At 35.4% G+C, this 16,311-nt stretch overlaps 2 protein-coding genes across 2 annotated transcripts in view; one reads left to right on the top strand and one right to left on the bottom strand.

The window, feature by feature from the left end:
* Nucleotides 1–1,573: 1,573 nt before the first annotated feature.
* Nucleotides 1,574–1,726, top strand: M406DRAFT_256818 (uncharacterized protein; the record flags this gene model as incomplete). The annotated part of the gene is made up of 1 exon (XM_040917127.1): nt 1,574–1,726. A coding segment is annotated over one exon (153 nt), but the record flags the coding sequence as incomplete, so codon positions are not given.
* A 2,232-nt stretch (nt 1,727–3,958) lies between these two features.
* M406DRAFT_322154 (uncharacterized protein) overlaps nt 3,959–16,311 on the bottom strand; it is a 42,938-nt gene continuing 30,585 nt past the window's right edge. The window contains exon 2 of the mRNA XM_040919607.1: nt 3,959–4,478. Coding sequence (XP_040776880.1) covers nt 4,310–4,478 — 169 coding nt within the window. The 3' untranslated portion in view covers nt 3,959–4,309. The remainder of the gene's footprint in view (nt 4,479–16,311) is intronic.

Here is a 16,311-nt window from a genome sequence, read left to right as displayed (position 1 = left end):
TGTCTCACGAACTACCACCCTGGCCATCACAACACTATATCTTTATCAGCAATAAGAGTGTTATAATCCATTCAACATACAGGTTGCAGAACGGGCTTGCTAAACAAGGAGCCAGATGTTACAACTCAATGTTGAATAACTAATAGTGATTATATAATTCAGAATAAGAACTACAATAGGGATGAATCATTGGATCATTAGATGATCCAATAAGCCTGGATTACTTAGATTGCTAGTAATCCGAGATAAGCTATACTGAAGAGCTGAATATATAAGGATATATTCATTACTATTAAATAGATTATCAGAATATAGCTTTTCAATTATTAATCTAAGTATTTAACTATTATATACTTGAATAGCTTTAAAAGCAAATAAATAGTACTTGTACAAATTATAATACTTATTCTGTATTCTAGTAATTATTACTTTAATACTGCTCTTATTAGTATAAATCTCTTATATATACTAGGATCTTTAGATACTGCATGTTATGACTCATTCAACATGCAGGTTACGAAACAGGTCACGAGCAACAAGGACCAGGTATTAAGAATCCAACATTCTGACAAAGCATTGATTACATAACCCAGGGATAGGGTTATAAGCACAATCAATCAGAAAGAATAGCTCTGAATATATGCTATTCAGAGCTAACAGGATAACTTAAATATGCTGCTATCCAACATATCCATACTAAAGAGCTGAATATATAACTACACATTCCTTACCCTTAAATAGATTTGATATATAGCTCTTCAGTTGTTAATCTAAATATCAGATTACTTTCTTACTCTGATAGCTTTAAAGATAGTGAATACTTGCATTACTTCTTAGAACTTGTATAGTTTCGTATTTAAGAACTTGATATTTTGATACTGCTCTTGTTAGCATAAATGTAATGAGCACTGCAGCAATCCGAAGATCCCAAAGTATACAAAGGGGGTTTATGCTAACAAGAGCAGTATCAAAGTGCCAAGTTCCTGAATACGGAACCGTACAAGTCTCAGTAAGCGATGCAAGTATTCACTGCCTTTGGGGCTATTAGAGTAGAGAGTAATCTGATACTTAGATTGATAACTGAAGAGCTATATATAATGATCTGTCTAATGGTAATGAATGTGTGATTATATATCCAGCTCTTCAGTATAGCTCGCTGATGCTTACTGAGGCTTACTGTTGCTCAGTAGTGCTTACTAAAGCTTACTGCTGCTCAGTAGTGCTCACTGAGGCTTAGTAAGCATAAGTAAGCTCTTCTGATTGATTAGCTTGTAACTCTAATCCTGGGTTATATAATTCTTGTAGGTTATCTGATGTTAAGTTATGATATCTAGTTCTTGTTTGCTTATGATCTGTTTTCGTGATCTGCATATTAGATGAATTATAATATCATCTCCCTCCTATTAGTTATTATTTTCAATGATCTTCTGTAAGTATTCAGTAAGTTCTCTGCATGCATAATTATATTTTCCTAATCAAGATATTAAACAGAACCTTAAATTCTTGTATTAGTAAATCTTCTTTTTCTATTCTTTCTAAGAAGAGCTTTGCTCATTAGGAATATTTCAGTTATATTAAATCTAACAAATATGAAATGATGCTGTATTCTTTGTATTTGGAAGAAGGAGTATTGTATAAGATAATAAATAAGATAAAGAATTATTTGCAATGTATCAAGCAGAATTATTCCTGCAATGCGAATTGCATACTTGTTTCTTCTTATTAGTATTTCCTTCTAAATATTTTTCTTTGTTAATTAAAACTTTTCTCCTTAGTATTCCGAATTACTAATAAATTAATCTATATTAATAAATATAAGCTTGAGAAGAAGAAGCAGTTTGTCAGGTGGAAAGGTTGCAAAGGCAATGTGGCGAGGTCTTTCTCTCTTTCAGGGGTATACAACCAGAATAACATTGAGGCCTAAGGAGCTAAGTTCTGCTCAGCAGTGCTGACGTGGCTAGAAAGCCGCTTTATAGCCGCATATTGCTTAGTCATCCGTAATTCAGCTGGCTCTGATCCTTGCTGGCACAATCGGCCCTGACAGATTGTCCCCCCTTATCAGGCCTTGTCCTCAAGGCCTTTGAGGCTTCCAAGCTTTCGTTGCTTCCAGGCTTCCGTTGCTCCCAGGCTTCCGTTGCTCCCAGGCTTCCGTTGCTTCCAGGCTTTCGCTGCTTCCAGGCTTTCGCTGCTTCCTAGCTGCTCCTACGCCTTCTCAATGCTTCAGGCTCTTAAGATCTCTCAGTGCTTCAGGCTTCTCAAAGCTTCTCAAGATCCCTCAGTGCTTCAGGTTTCTCAAAGCCTCTCAAGATCTCCCAGTGCCTCAGGCTTCTCAAGGCCTCTCAAGGTCCCTCAGTGCCTCAGGCCTCTCAAGGCTTCTCAAGGTCTCTCAGTGCCTCAGGTTTCTCAAGGCCTCTCAAGATCTCTCAGTGCTTCAGGCCTCTCAAGGCTTCTCAAGATCTCTCAGTGCTTCAGGCTTCTAAGCCACTCAAGGTCTCTCAGTGCCTCAGGCCTCTCAAGGCTTCTCAAGATCTCTCAGTGCCTCAGGTTTCTCAAAGCCTCTCAAGATCTCTCAGTGCCTCAGGCCTCTCAAAGCTTCTCAAGATCTCTCAGTGCCTCAGGCTTCTAAGCCACTCAAGGTCTCTCAGTGCCTCAGGCTTCTCAAAGCCTCTCAGAGTCTCAGGCTTCTCAAAGCTTCTCAAGATCTCTCAGTGCCTCAGGCCTCTCAAGGCTTCTCAACCATCTCCCTCCTTCTCTTCTGGCTTCGTCCCCGAAGCCTGTGAAAAAAAAATCTCTTTTTAATCACATTCCAGACGTAAGTCTTCCGAGTGCAATACCCGCGCTATATACGCTGCTCAGTCGCTGCTCCCTCAGCGCTTTATCCAGGCACTCTTCAGAACTTAAAGCTGTTTGATGTAGGTTGCAAGCCTTCCACCAGGGACTTGGTTTGCAGCCAAGGAGCCCAGCATCCAGGACAGCGTCTCTGCAGCTATAACGGATAATTATAGCTTTCCGTCTTGAGAGTTGCTCTCTAGCAACTCTGAAGCCGTTGCCACGCTTCGCTCCACCGCTAGGTGCAGAAGGGTAATTGGTTTGCAACCTAATACCCAAGCAACTTCAGTTGCCAAGCGGACACTCCGCTTCAGCTCTGCGCTCTCGCTCAAATAGCGAAGAGCACACTCTCGAAAACAGAAGATACTCAGATCTACTGCTTGCTCACTCTGCTCTCTCGCTCGAATAGCGAAGAACACACTCTCGAAAACAGAAGATACTCAGATCTACTGCTTGCTCACTCTGCTCTCTCGCTCGAATAGCGAAGAACACACTCTCGAAAACAGAAGATACTCAGATCTACTGCTTGCTCACTCTGCTTTCTCGCTCGAATAGCGAAGAGCACACTTTGTTCTAGCTTAGCAACTCGAATGCTCTGAATCTCTTCTGAACGCTTCTCGTACGCTGCTTGCATACTGCTTGCTCGCTGTTTGCTCTAGCTTAGCGACTCGAATGCTCTGAATCTCTTCTGAACGCTTCTCGCACGCTGCTTGCACACTGCTTGCTCGCTGTTTGCTCTAGCTTAGCGACTCGAATGCTCTGAATCTCTTCTGAACGCTTCTCGTACGCTGCTTGCATACTGCTTGCTCGCTGTTTGCCCTAGCTTAGCAACTCGAATGCTCTGAATCTCTTCTGAACGCTTCTCGTACGCTGCTTGCATACTGCTTGCTCGCTGTTTGCCCTAGCTTAGCGACTCGAATGCTCTGAATCTCTTCTGAACGCTTCTTGCACGCTGCTTGCATACTGCTTGCTCGCTGTTTGCTCTAGCTTAGCAACTCGAATGCTCTGAATCTCTTCTGAACGCTTCTCGTACGCTGCTTGCATACTGCTTGCTCGCTGTTTGCCCTAGCTTAGCGACTCGAATGCTCTGAATCTCTTCTGAACGCTTCTCGTACGCTGCTTGCATACTGCTTGCTCGCTGTTTGCTCTAGCTTAGCAACTCGAATGCTCTGAATCTCTTCTGAACGCTTCTCGCACGCTGCTTGCATACTGCTTGCTCGCTGTTTGCTCTAGCTTAGCGACTCGAATGCTCTGAATCTCTTCTGAACGCTTCTTGCACGCTGCTTGCATACTGCTTGCTTGCTGTTTGCTCTAGCTTAGCGACTCGAATGCTCTGAATCTCTTCTGAACGCTTCTCGCACGCTGCTTGCATACTGCTTGCTCGCTGTTTGCTCTAGCTTAGCGACTCGAATGCTCTGAATCTCTTCTGAACGCTTCTCGCACGCTGCTTGCATACTGCTTGCTCGCTGTTTGCTCTAGCTTAGCGACTCGAATGCTCTGAATCTCTTCTGAACGCTTCTCGCACGCTGCTTGCATACTGCTTGCTCGCTGTTTGCTCTAGCTTAGCGACTCGAATGCTCTGAATCTCTTCTGAACGCTTCTTGCACGCTGCTTGCATACTGCTTGCTCGGCACTGCTTGCTCGCTGTATTCAAGGCTCGAAAGCTCGAAAATCGAAGGCTCGAAGGTCAAAGGCTCGAAGGTTAAAGGCTCGAAGGTCAAAGGCTCGAAGGTTAAAAGCTCGAAGGTCAAAGGCTCGAAGGTTCGAAAAGAATAGTGGTCTGATCGTTTGCTCTGCTCCTGCTCAGTGTTAGCGCTGCTCCTAGAGAAGAAAAAAAAAAGATAGAAAGCCTCGCCGGATTGCCTCCTTTAAAAGGGCCAGGCCTCAAACTGTCAGGTGGAAAGGTTGCAAAGGCAATGTGGCGAGGTCTTTCTCTCTTTCAGGGGCATACAACCAGAATAACATTGAGGCCTAAGGAGCTAAGTTCTGCTCAGCAGTGCTGACGTGGCTAGAAAGCCGCTTTATAGCCGCATATTGCTTAGTCATCCGTAATTCAGCTGGCTCTGATCCTTGCTGGCACAATCGGCCCTGACACAGTTGTTAGAACTTCAAGCTTGTATGAATGAGTTACTAGCTTATTTATCATAGCTGAAAAAGCAGCAATGCTTTCTTCAGAAGAAGGGGATAAAGCTGGTGAATAAGGGCCTGGAGGAGGAGAAGTGCGAGCGTGTAGCTACTGAGATGCAGGCTATAGTTTCCGCAGAGCCTGTTATTGCTCCTGAGAGTTCTTCCTCTAGAGATTTTGATTGGAATTCTGTAGATGTAGGGAATGCAGTAGTGGATTAGTTGGATTTCCTGGAGAGCAAGATCTCTGAAGCCTCTGGATCTTGGTTCAGGGCGGAGCGATTGTTTTAAGTATTAGCTTTCTTTTTCCAATATTCAGCTATCTTTTTCTAAGCATTTTCAATATTCTTCTGTAATTCTTATAAGTTTTCGCTTGCTAAATAGCTTTTTCATTTGATAAGATATTCTTTTATATTATTCATACTTCTATGCTTAAGAATCTTTTCTACTTCATACTCTAGTTTGTTGCTTTCTACTTCTGCTATATTATTCGCTAGTATTTTCTATGCTGCTAATTCCAATAGTGAGATATGGAAAACTGAGTATATTCTTATCTTATAAAGTAATACTAACTTATAGTTAATTAGAGAAATCTATTATAAGATTTTGAATAATTCTAACTTCTTATAGTTAAGCTTATTGCTGAGTTTAATTGTTTTGATGTTTTTTTGAAGTAGATAAACTTTATCTTTCTTCTGTAGGATTGGTTTCTCAATTCTCTTAGAGTTTGCATATTGTACTATTCATTTCTGAACGAATTGTAGTTCTGATTGAAATTCCTTCTAAACTTTCTTAATCTTCTTAATTTTCTTATTTGCAGCTTCTATATCTGCTTCTTGCAGTGCTTTGTAATAAGCTATTAGATTATATCTGTAGAATATGAAGAATAATGATTTCTTTATTATGCTTGTATTTGTATTATTATAAGCAAACTGTGCAAGAAGCAATAAGTTGATCTAATTATCCTATTTCTGATTAATATAATATTGAAAATATTATTTAATAATCTGATTCATTCTTTCTGTTTGTTTATTTATCTGCAAATGAAATGCTATAGATATTCTATAGTATGTTCTAAGTTGTTTTATAAGTAAAGTTTAAAACTTTGAGTTGAACTTTCTATCTTTATTGAAGATTACTTCTTCTGATATGCTGTAGTTAGCAATAATTGTTCTGAAGAATGCATATGCGAGTTTCTCTGCTGTACTGCTTTTTTTATAGAAAAGAAAATAAGTATACTTGCTTAGTTTGCAAACTATTACTAGAATGCTATTGTATTATACTTTAGTTAAGAGTTTTTGTAAGAAAGATAGCTTGGTAATAAAGTTTAAACTGATAAATTGCTAAATAGTTATAAGTACTAATAAGAAGTATAATAGTTTATAAAGCTTATATCTTTCTGCTTTATTCTTTTTGCAGCTATTGTATTATTATAAGATATTTTCAATTCTTTTTCTAAAGCTTAATAAACTCCAGTATCTTCTAATATATTCATAGATTGCTCTAATTTTCTAATATTTATATGCTGATATATTGTATATATTCTTGATATAGTTATCTTATTTATTTGGAGTTATTAATTCTGAATTCTTTTCTGAGAGTTTAATTCTGAAGACAGCATTCAGTTCTCTGTATGCATTGATAAGATTTCCTGATTCATTTTGAATAAAGATATTCTATATATCTAAAGAATCTGTATCTTAATAGTCTAATCTTCTGCTAAAAGCATCTGCTCGTTTGTTCTCTGAGCTTTTATAATATATAATCTTGAAATTAAACTATAAAAGGAATTCTGTTTATCTAACTTATTGCTTATTCAAAATCTTGATTATTATGAATATAGTTAGATTCTTGTAATCCGAGTGAACTATAATCGGATATTATATGCTAATAAAGTAGTATTGCTACTTCTTGAAAGCTTTTACTATTGCTATAAGTTTCTGATTAGGAATTCTATAGTTAATTTCTGAGCTATTTAACTTCTTTGAGAAGTTGCTTATAATTCTTAGATATTCTTAGTTATCTTGCTGGCTAAGTTGTTCTCTGAGTGCATATTTTGATGTATTAGTTTCTATTTCAAAGGGTTTATAGAAATCTGCTTTATACAGAACTAGTTCTGAGATAATATGCTTAATAATCTTATTGAAGACTTTCTATACTTTGGAGATTTATTTGAAAAGCTATTCTTTTTTGGTAAGATTTGTAAAAGAGTATGCGATTCAGCTGTAGTTCTTAATGAACTGCTTGTAGAAGTTGATATATTTAAGAAAAGATCTAATATTTCTAATATTCTTAGGAATTAGCTAATTTCTAACAGCTTCTATCTTATCTTTCTATAGCTTAATATATTCTAGCTTGATTGTAAATCTGAAATAGTTAATCTTTTATATATGAAAGTAACTCTTTGCAGGCTCTATAAGAAGTTTTGCATCTTAGAATATTTACAATACTATCTTTATATATTTCTTGTATTCTTCAAGTATTTGAGAGTAGATAAGAATATTATTGAAATAAGCAATAATAAACTGATTCAAATACTTGTATAGAATATAATTGATTATTTCCTAGAATGAAGCTAGAGTATTCATTAAATCAAAGAGTATAATTAAATATTTGTAGTATTCATAGTATATTCTGAAAGCAGTTTTCTATTCTTTTTCTTTTTTTATTCTAATTAGATTATAAGCTTCTTTCAGATTTAGAACTATAAACTATTATACTTCTTGCAGCTTATCTTATAATTTCTTAATAAGTAGTAATGGATATTAGTTCTTGATTGTAATATTGTTGAGTTGCTTATAATTAATATATAGCTTAAGCTTGCTATTTTTCTTAGATATAAACAGAATGAAGTATTCTGCTAGTAATTGCAATGATTATATATAATCTTTCTTAAAGTTCTCATCAAGATATTCTCTAAGTGCTTCTAGCTATGCTTTATCTAGTTTGTAGATAGGGAAGAATTTGAGCTATTTCCCTTCTTGTAGCAGAATCTCGTAGTTGTATGAGCTATATTCCGGTAATCCCGTATTCAATTCTTTCTAGAATAGTTTCTTGAATTTGTAATATTCTTGTAGTATATTCGCAAGTATTAGTTCTAGTTCTTGTGCTGTTTCTGCTATCTGAAGGAATAGTAGATACTGCTGAGTATGCTTCTTTTTGTTTGTTATTTTTGAGAGCTTTGAGTATCTGCTTCGAGCTGAACTGAGCGCTCGAGGGCTTAGTTTCGAGGTTTTTCCTGTATAAGTCTACAATTCACATTCTGAAGCTTTTCCTTGTTGCTCCGAAGCAAACTAACTTACTGAGAATCTTGCTTCTATTGTTTTGCTAATCTATTGATACTTTAGCACTATTTAGGTTTGCTTATTACTAGATTCTTCTTCTTGAACTGCTAGCTTTGCTAGTTTGAAAGTATGTATAAAGTTGTTTGAAGCTTCTTTTTCTGAGTATTCTTCAATAACTAGCTTCGATCCTGCGCTACTGATTGCAACTATCTTTCTGAATATAGCTTGTTTTCATAAGAGCTAGCTAGTAGTTCAATTGATTCGAGAATTATGCTTCTTAAGCTATGAAAGCTTCATAATCAGCTTATGCTATGCTGTATTCATAATATCAAAGAAAGCTCTGATTATATATTCTTGAATTAAGATAAATAGATGATTAATCTCTTTATTGATTACTCCTTGATTGTATACAACAGATTATTCTTTTATAGTGCTGAGAGTATATAAGCATTTCTTTTATCTCTATTGTAGTTATGCTTGATTAATAATATATGGAGATATGAAGTTTCCCTGAGTGCTACTATTTAATAATGCGCTGTATTTGTATTCTTGAATGTATATATTGAACTTAATGTAAGTATAATCTGTTTTAGAAGCTTTATATAGGAACTGTTTCAATCTAATCATCTGCAGTCTCTTTATAAGCAATTCTATTCTTTTAAGTTTATTAAGAACTACTTATTCTTCTAAGCCTGCTTTGCTACTTCTTAAGCAAGCTTTTTAGCTTGCTTTTGCTTATATTATTATCATTTCTAATCTTTCTTCTATTAATACTAGTTGCAAACTTTGTTATTAATATAAATTATACAGAGTATTATCTTATATTGCTATCATTCTATCTTTTTATCTATATATTATATGAAGCAATTATCTAATAGTTCGATATATGCATTGTAGTACTATTTATTGAGAATCTCCCTAAAGCGGAGTTTCTATTCTTTAACAGTCTAAAGGATTTGTTCTGATTTTCTGATGGAAAACTATTTATATTGCATCTTGTCTGAGAAATACATTCTGCAGCTATAATAGATACAGAAGATTCAAGCTAGTTTGTAATATAAGTTGTAAAGTGAATCAATTCGAGAATCTTCATCTTATTATGCTTCGATGTTTTGCAAGGGAATGCTAGTAAAGAGCTTCTTTAACTCTATTCTATAAACGAGATATTCAATTTATATTATTTTCTTATTCCATTCAATGCTGAAGAGAAATCTTTCTATAAGCTTCTTGGATTTATTGTTTATGAGAGATTTTGATAAACTATTGAATTGCTCGTTCTAGCTTAATCTTTCTATTGCTTAAGAAGCATTTTCGATGTTATTTAAATATTTATATTAATAACTAAAAGAGTATTATCTCTTATTCATATCCCTAGTTAGAATATTTGATATAAATAATAAAGAATATTGAAGAATATCATTGCTAAGCTCTTCTTTCAACGCCTGAATGCTCTGTTTCACAATATCAGAGCAGTTCGAATTGCTATTTATAAGAATGCTAAGCATACATCCTCATTCTGCTGTTGCTATTTATCTACAGCGCTTAGATTTCTAAGAGAACTATTCTGAATCTTTCTTATTCAAGAAGTATATTAAGCAGTTGTTATTATAATAGAATATTCAGCTGAGATTTCTGTAATTAATAGAATTCAATACTTGCTCCAAGAGAGTATCTTTGCTCAGTTGATTGAGTTTCTATTATTAAGCAATATTCATCTAGCATTCTTTTTGAACTAATTGCTATTTATTCTTCTGGAGTTAATAGTAGTTATATGCAATGTATTCTTGTTTGTTGCAGTTATAGCAAGTAATGCTATTTCTCTTGCTATATTATCTATTAGCAGTATTAAGTTTTATGGGATCAGTATGCGTAGTGCTGCTCTAAGCTGTATTGCTATATCAATCTTTATTCTTACTTTGGAGTTTCTTGCCTGTATTAGCTGAAAATCTCCAAGTCTAGTTTCTTCTCTTCTTGAACTTCTTTATCTATCGTTTATATAAACAGTTGTTAATACAGATAGCTTGATTGGAGAATATTGCAAAGTTCTTTAGCTAATTCTGCTTGAAGATTTCATCTTTAATATTGTTCTTGAATTCCTTATAATAATACTTTATAAGATTCTTATCTTCTTATAAGAATTATACTAAGAGTTGCTTAAATCTAATTATATAAATAGAAGCTAATTTAGTTTGCTTGAGATTTATAAGCTGCTAAGCTATAATGCATTCTTTATTAGAATTATTAAAGATTTTCTTAAGAGCTTTCTCAAAGCTTTCAAAAGAATCAAATATATTCTTAATACTCTGAATATGCATATTGGAATTGTTCTGATACTTCAAGTAGTTATATAGAGAAAGCTTATACTAGATAAGAGTATTCTTTTCGAAATAAGTTCCTGCAAGAATAACTTTCTCAGATTCCTTGATAAACTAAGTTTTATAATACAGAAAATATGCTTTACAGTAAGTAAGAAATCCATGCAGCATCTTTTGATTGCTATTATATATAGCAAGCTTATTCATCTTATATGCTTTTCCAGTACTATTAGTAATTGCAGAGATAAACTGCGCCTGCTAAGCTTATTGAGCTAGCTAGGCTTGTTAGTTAGCAATGATAGCACTCTGAGCCTGCTATTATTCATATAAGTTCTGAATATGCTGGATAAGCTAGTATATCTAATTAATCAGTTCTTTCTGAATAGAAGCATACAAGGATGAAGGGATTTCTGGAAGAGCTATTGTATTCCGTATTGCTTAAGAGGATAATATTGAATCGTTCTTGAATAAGAATTATCAAAATGTAATGAGTATTATAATAATCCAAAGATTCTAAAGTATACAAAGAGGATTTATGCTAACAAGAGCAGTATTAAAATGCTAAGTTTCTGAATACAGAACTATACAAATCTCAGTAAGCGATGCAAGTATTCACTGCTTTTGGAGCTATCAGAATAGAGAGTAATTTGATACTTAGATTAATAACTGAAGAGCTATATATAATGATCTGTCTAATAGTAATAAATGTATAATTATATATTCAGCTCTTCAGTGTGGCTTGCTAATGCTTACTGAGGCTCACTGTTGCTCAGTGGTGCTTACTGTCAGGGTAAAAAGGGCATATAAGTGAGGTGAAGAGGTGTGAGCTGCTCCCAAGCCGCTCTGTTAACGCTTCCATTCAAAGGGACTACTGAACCTATCTCCCCTCTTCTCTTTTTCGCTGCTGAATCTGTTGTTCTCCTTTCTCTTATGTATACAATTAGCTTGAACTAGATGGGATAATAATAGCCTGATGGCTATGCAGCATCGTATGAGAGTGCTGCTTCAGAACGAAGCTCTTGCAGCAGCTCTGAACCGCTACCAGAGATTGCAAGAGCTACCTATTTTCTTTATATGCATACAAGCTCTAATAGAATCCTCCCTCTTTCAGGTTTCTATCTTCAGGAACTATATGCCCGAGCTGCTCTTGTATGAATCTACAGATCTTTTTATACTTATCAATAGTTCTCTTATTAGTTAGTTCTTGTTATTGGAATGCCTCGCCCTAGAGGGCTAAGTTTCTCTCTGCTGGTAAGTTATGTGATGTTGTGAAGGTTGCTCCAGCGCTGGCGCAGCGCAGATGCAGTGTGGTTACAAAGACTGTGCAGCTTGGCGCAGTTATCTATGCTACTGCGATCTCAGAATAGTTTTTAGAGCTAGATAATAGAGTTGCCTGGAGTGCATGTGCTAGTAAGGCACTGTTATCCCTTATTTCGCTCTCACGCCTGAACCCCTCTCTCTTTCTATTTTCCCTTCTCTCAGCTATCATAGCAGCAGCAGCAGTAATAATAATAACAACAGCAGTAATAGCATAGTATATATATCCCTATTCTCTGAAGCATTGTATAGAAGCTGATTTATTGCAGATATCTTCTTTTACTGCTATCAATGCATCTGGGGAGGCTGTGCTAGCCTCTGAGGTTTCTGAGGATCAGACTGCTTCTAAGGCTTCGGAGGCTAGCAATGCCTCCTCCAGCGCTGTTGATGCGGTGCCCCCTCCCTGCTACTCTCTGCTCTCTGGCGCTTCCGCTGCTCCCTTATTCCCTCCTTCTCGTAGCTGCTGCGGCAGTCAGCGTGGTAGCTGCAAGGCTCCTGCCAGCAAGAAGCACAAGAGAGCCTCTCCCTCGCCCTCGCTCTCGCTCTCTCTCTCGCTCCCGCCCGAATCCCTTGCGACTCCCTCCCCGGAGGTTCCTCCTCCCGTCACTCCCACAGCCTCTGTGAGTACCCAGATATACTGTATATATAGCATTGTACTGACATTATCAGGCTGTCAAGAGGAAGAAGGTTTCTGCAGAGCTGGGTGCAGTGTGCTCCTTAGCAAGCTGGTGCTAGGAATGCATGCGCTGCTGCATCCAGAAGCTAGATATCCGATGCTAGGATCAGGCGGGTAAGCAAGCTCTCTTATCGCTATCCTACTGTTCCTTATGCTAACTCATTATAGATTCTGATGCCTGTTGTTTTTGATGCGCTAGCAACAATCATTCTTGCTACTCCATAAGTAATATTACCCCTGCTCCCTCTTATCTTCTGCGCTGCTTACAAGCTGCTATAGCTTTTATACAAAGCGAGCTTAGCTCTGAATAATGCATGCGCCTTTGATTGAGAGCTGATTGATGAGAACTTGCAAAATGTTCTCCAGCTGGTGCGCTCTGTAAGCACTGCTTCTGCACTAGTAGTTAGTGCGTTTCCTGCCCCTGTTTTGAGCAGAGAGTTAATGTTACTGCTCCAGCGCAGTATTAGCACTCTGGAAATACTAGCTGAGGCAGCTTGCAAGCTCTCTAAAGCAGCTTCTGAAGAGGAAGAGTAATTTCTTTAAAAACTCTAGATGGGTAAGCATGCTTTTATAGCATAGGAAATAACTAGCATTAATTGCTATAATGCAGAGGCGTTGCTAACTCCTTAGATGAGTAGGCTATATAAGGGTTTTTAGTTTTCCAATCAAAGATTAAGCAGCTTCTGTACTGCATTATTACTGCTTCAATTATGCTTTATATTCTTTGATTAATGGTTTATTATTAATAAATGTTTGTAATTTCCATGAATTCTCATTGCTGCTATATTCCTTTTAATATATAAGGAATTGGTAGTTCCTAAGTAGCTTTCAGTATGCTAGAATAGCTTTTACTTTCTAATGCGCTTCTTTCTTGAGATTGATATTAGAATATGCTTTGAGCTCTTCTTCATCTTGTTTATTAAAGTTCTTTAGAGCTATGATTGGAAAGATATTGTAGATTTTGTATTTCGCTAGCAATTCAAGCTTATATGCTAGTTTATGCACTTCTACAATCTCCAGTATTCAAAAAGAGCTAAGATATTTGTTTGCTAGTTTATTGTTAATGCCTTTTTAGCATAAATGCCTAGCTGAGATGAGAATGAGATTGCTAAGAGAGAATCTTTTATTAGTATAGCATTTATTATACTATCTAATATATGCTTGTCTTGTATAGTTGAAGCTTTTTTGAGCTTTCTTATAAGCTTTAGCAAGATTTTCAAGCTGCTCTGAAATCTTGGAAATATAGCTTGAATGCTGCATATTGATATTTGTTAGTTTTGTTAGTTGGAATTTATAAAGCAATATAGCAAATGATGATTCTATTCTACTATAGTCTGCACTGTTATATACTGCTTGTGCAAGAAGTAGATGCTGCATTTAATCTGCTTGAGAAAGGCTGTAATAAGTATAGAGATATTATTCGAGATTCTAATTCTGCTGCTTGATTTATTTATCTATTTAGGAGTAAAATGCAATACTCAGATACTGCTTAGTTTCTAGATGAAAGCAGAAATTAGTTTAGAAGTAGCTTGTAAAGAAGCTCTCTCTATTTAATATAATGCTCTCAGGAATGCTATAGAATTGATATATATGCTATAGCATAATATCTGCTAGGCTGCTGCTTATAAGCTGTATTATTATTGGAATATATAGAATATATTTTGAGTATTTATTAATAATTATCAGAATAGTATTGTAAGCTTTATTATAGAAACTAATAAATCTAAGTAGACTAGTAATAAAGTTTATTAATATCTCAGCTTATAAGCAAGTTGCTGGTAATAAGGAACTAAGCAGGCTATATAAGTATTATTTCTTCATTTTTATTTGCTAGCATACTGCATATATATTAATATGCTTTTTCATATTCTTAGCTAATGTATTCCAATAGTAGTAATAAGAAATCATCTTAGTAAACTTAGCTATACTAAGATAGCTAGCTATTAGATTATTATAATATGCTTTCAAAAGCTTCTTGCAAATTAATGAATGATTTAGTACAAATATATATTCTCTGAAGTATAGCAAGCTCTTAATAACTTGCTATAGCTCTATACTAGCTATAGAGCTGCATATTCGCTTCTTGCACTAAGCTTCCATCTGAACAAAAACATTTTCTTATTGCAATTGTAGCAGATGCATTCTCATTAGCTCTGCAAGCTGCTTCAGCGCTATTGCTATGCTTCACTTTATTGCTAAATACAAAAGAATAATTGGTTTGCAATCCGATATCCAAGTAATATTAGTTGCTAAGCGGACATTCTGCTTCAACTCTGCACTTTTGCTTGAATAGCGAAGAGCGCACTCTCGAAAACAGAAGATATTCAGATCTGCTATCTGCTCAAACTCTGCGCTCTCGCTTGAATAGCGAAAAATGCATACTCGAAAACAGGAGATATTTAGGTCTGCTGCTTGCTCTACTCTCACTTTTCGAATATAACCAATATAAGATCCTCTTTGATCCTTCAGATTCTCTATTGTAACGAAATTGCTGAGACTTTATAGCTTCTGCTCAGCTCTTTCTTTTCTCTAATAATCTAGCTGTCTGAATAATCTATTAGCTGAGTTGAACTTGCTGAGATAGTATTGAATGATGAGATTATATATACTGAGATTATTTAGCTAGTATAACTAGCAAGCAGATAGCTTCTATTTAGTTTCTTAGTATTGCAAGTTAAGATGATTCATAAGAATAAGTATAAGCTTAGGCAGATATAACAAATAATGCTGCTAGTTTGATATAGCGTTTATAATAGCTAACAGCTCAATATTCTCTATGCTATACTGTGTTTCTATTGAAGAGAGCTTCTTTGAATAAAAGGCAATTGAATGCTAGCAGCTTTGAAACAGCTAAGCTAGTATAGCTTCTATAGCAAAAGCAGAAGCATTCATTTCAATCTTTATTAATAATGCAGCATTGTAGTAGCATAGCAATGAAGCTGTTGTAAAGAGCATGATTAGAATCTTGAAAGCTACTTGAGTATAATTCGAAAGTGCAATTATGCTTATACTGCTGCCTTGCAAAAGATTGATTAATAGTATAGCAATCTTGAAATAGTTCTATATAAATTGATGATAGAATTTAGTAAATCCAAGAAATATCTGAATATTGTAAACAGTATGCAGAAATAGCTACTATGTAATAGCTGCAATGTACTTCTTATTCATACTAATTCCTTCTGAGAATACTATAAAGCTTAGGAATTTCATCTATTATATATTAAACTTGCACTTTCTCAGATTGAAATATAGCTTTTATTGCTATAGCTGCTCCAAGATCTCTTGAATATAGCTTGTATGCTGCTTAGCATTATTACTATAGATTAGAATATTATTCAGATAAACAATACAGATTATATTTATCAAGCCTGCTAGTGCTTTGTTAATATATGCCTGAAATGTAGCTGGAGCATTGATAAGGCTAAAGAGCAGAATACAGTACTTGAAATAGCTGTATTTCATATAGAAAGCAGTCTTCTACTTATCTTTTTTACAAATTCAGAGCTGATAATATACATTCTTAAGATTGAGCTTGGTATAGATTTGTACATAGCTCAGTTAATTAAGAATCTCAGTAATCAAAAGCAATAGAATGCAGTTCTTGCATATAATCCGATTCAGCGCTTTATAATTCATATAGAGATGCAACTTATTTCCTTTCTTTAGTATGAATAGTATAGATATGCTAGCAGAGCTGATTAAGGATTGAATCCATTCTCTGGCTAGCATCTTCTCCAAGTATTTTCTGAGCATTTCTAGTTCAGCT

This window comes from Cryphonectria parasitica (genome assembly GCF_011745365.1).
Source record: "Cryphonectria parasitica EP155 unplaced genomic scaffold M406scaffold_4, whole genome shotgun sequence".
NCBI classification, from domain to species: Eukaryota; Fungi; Ascomycota; class Sordariomycetes; order Diaporthales; family Cryphonectriaceae; genus Cryphonectria; species Cryphonectria parasitica.
The sequence above is the reverse complement of the archived record's forward strand: the minus strand, read 5'-3'. Positions and strand labels throughout refer to the sequence as shown.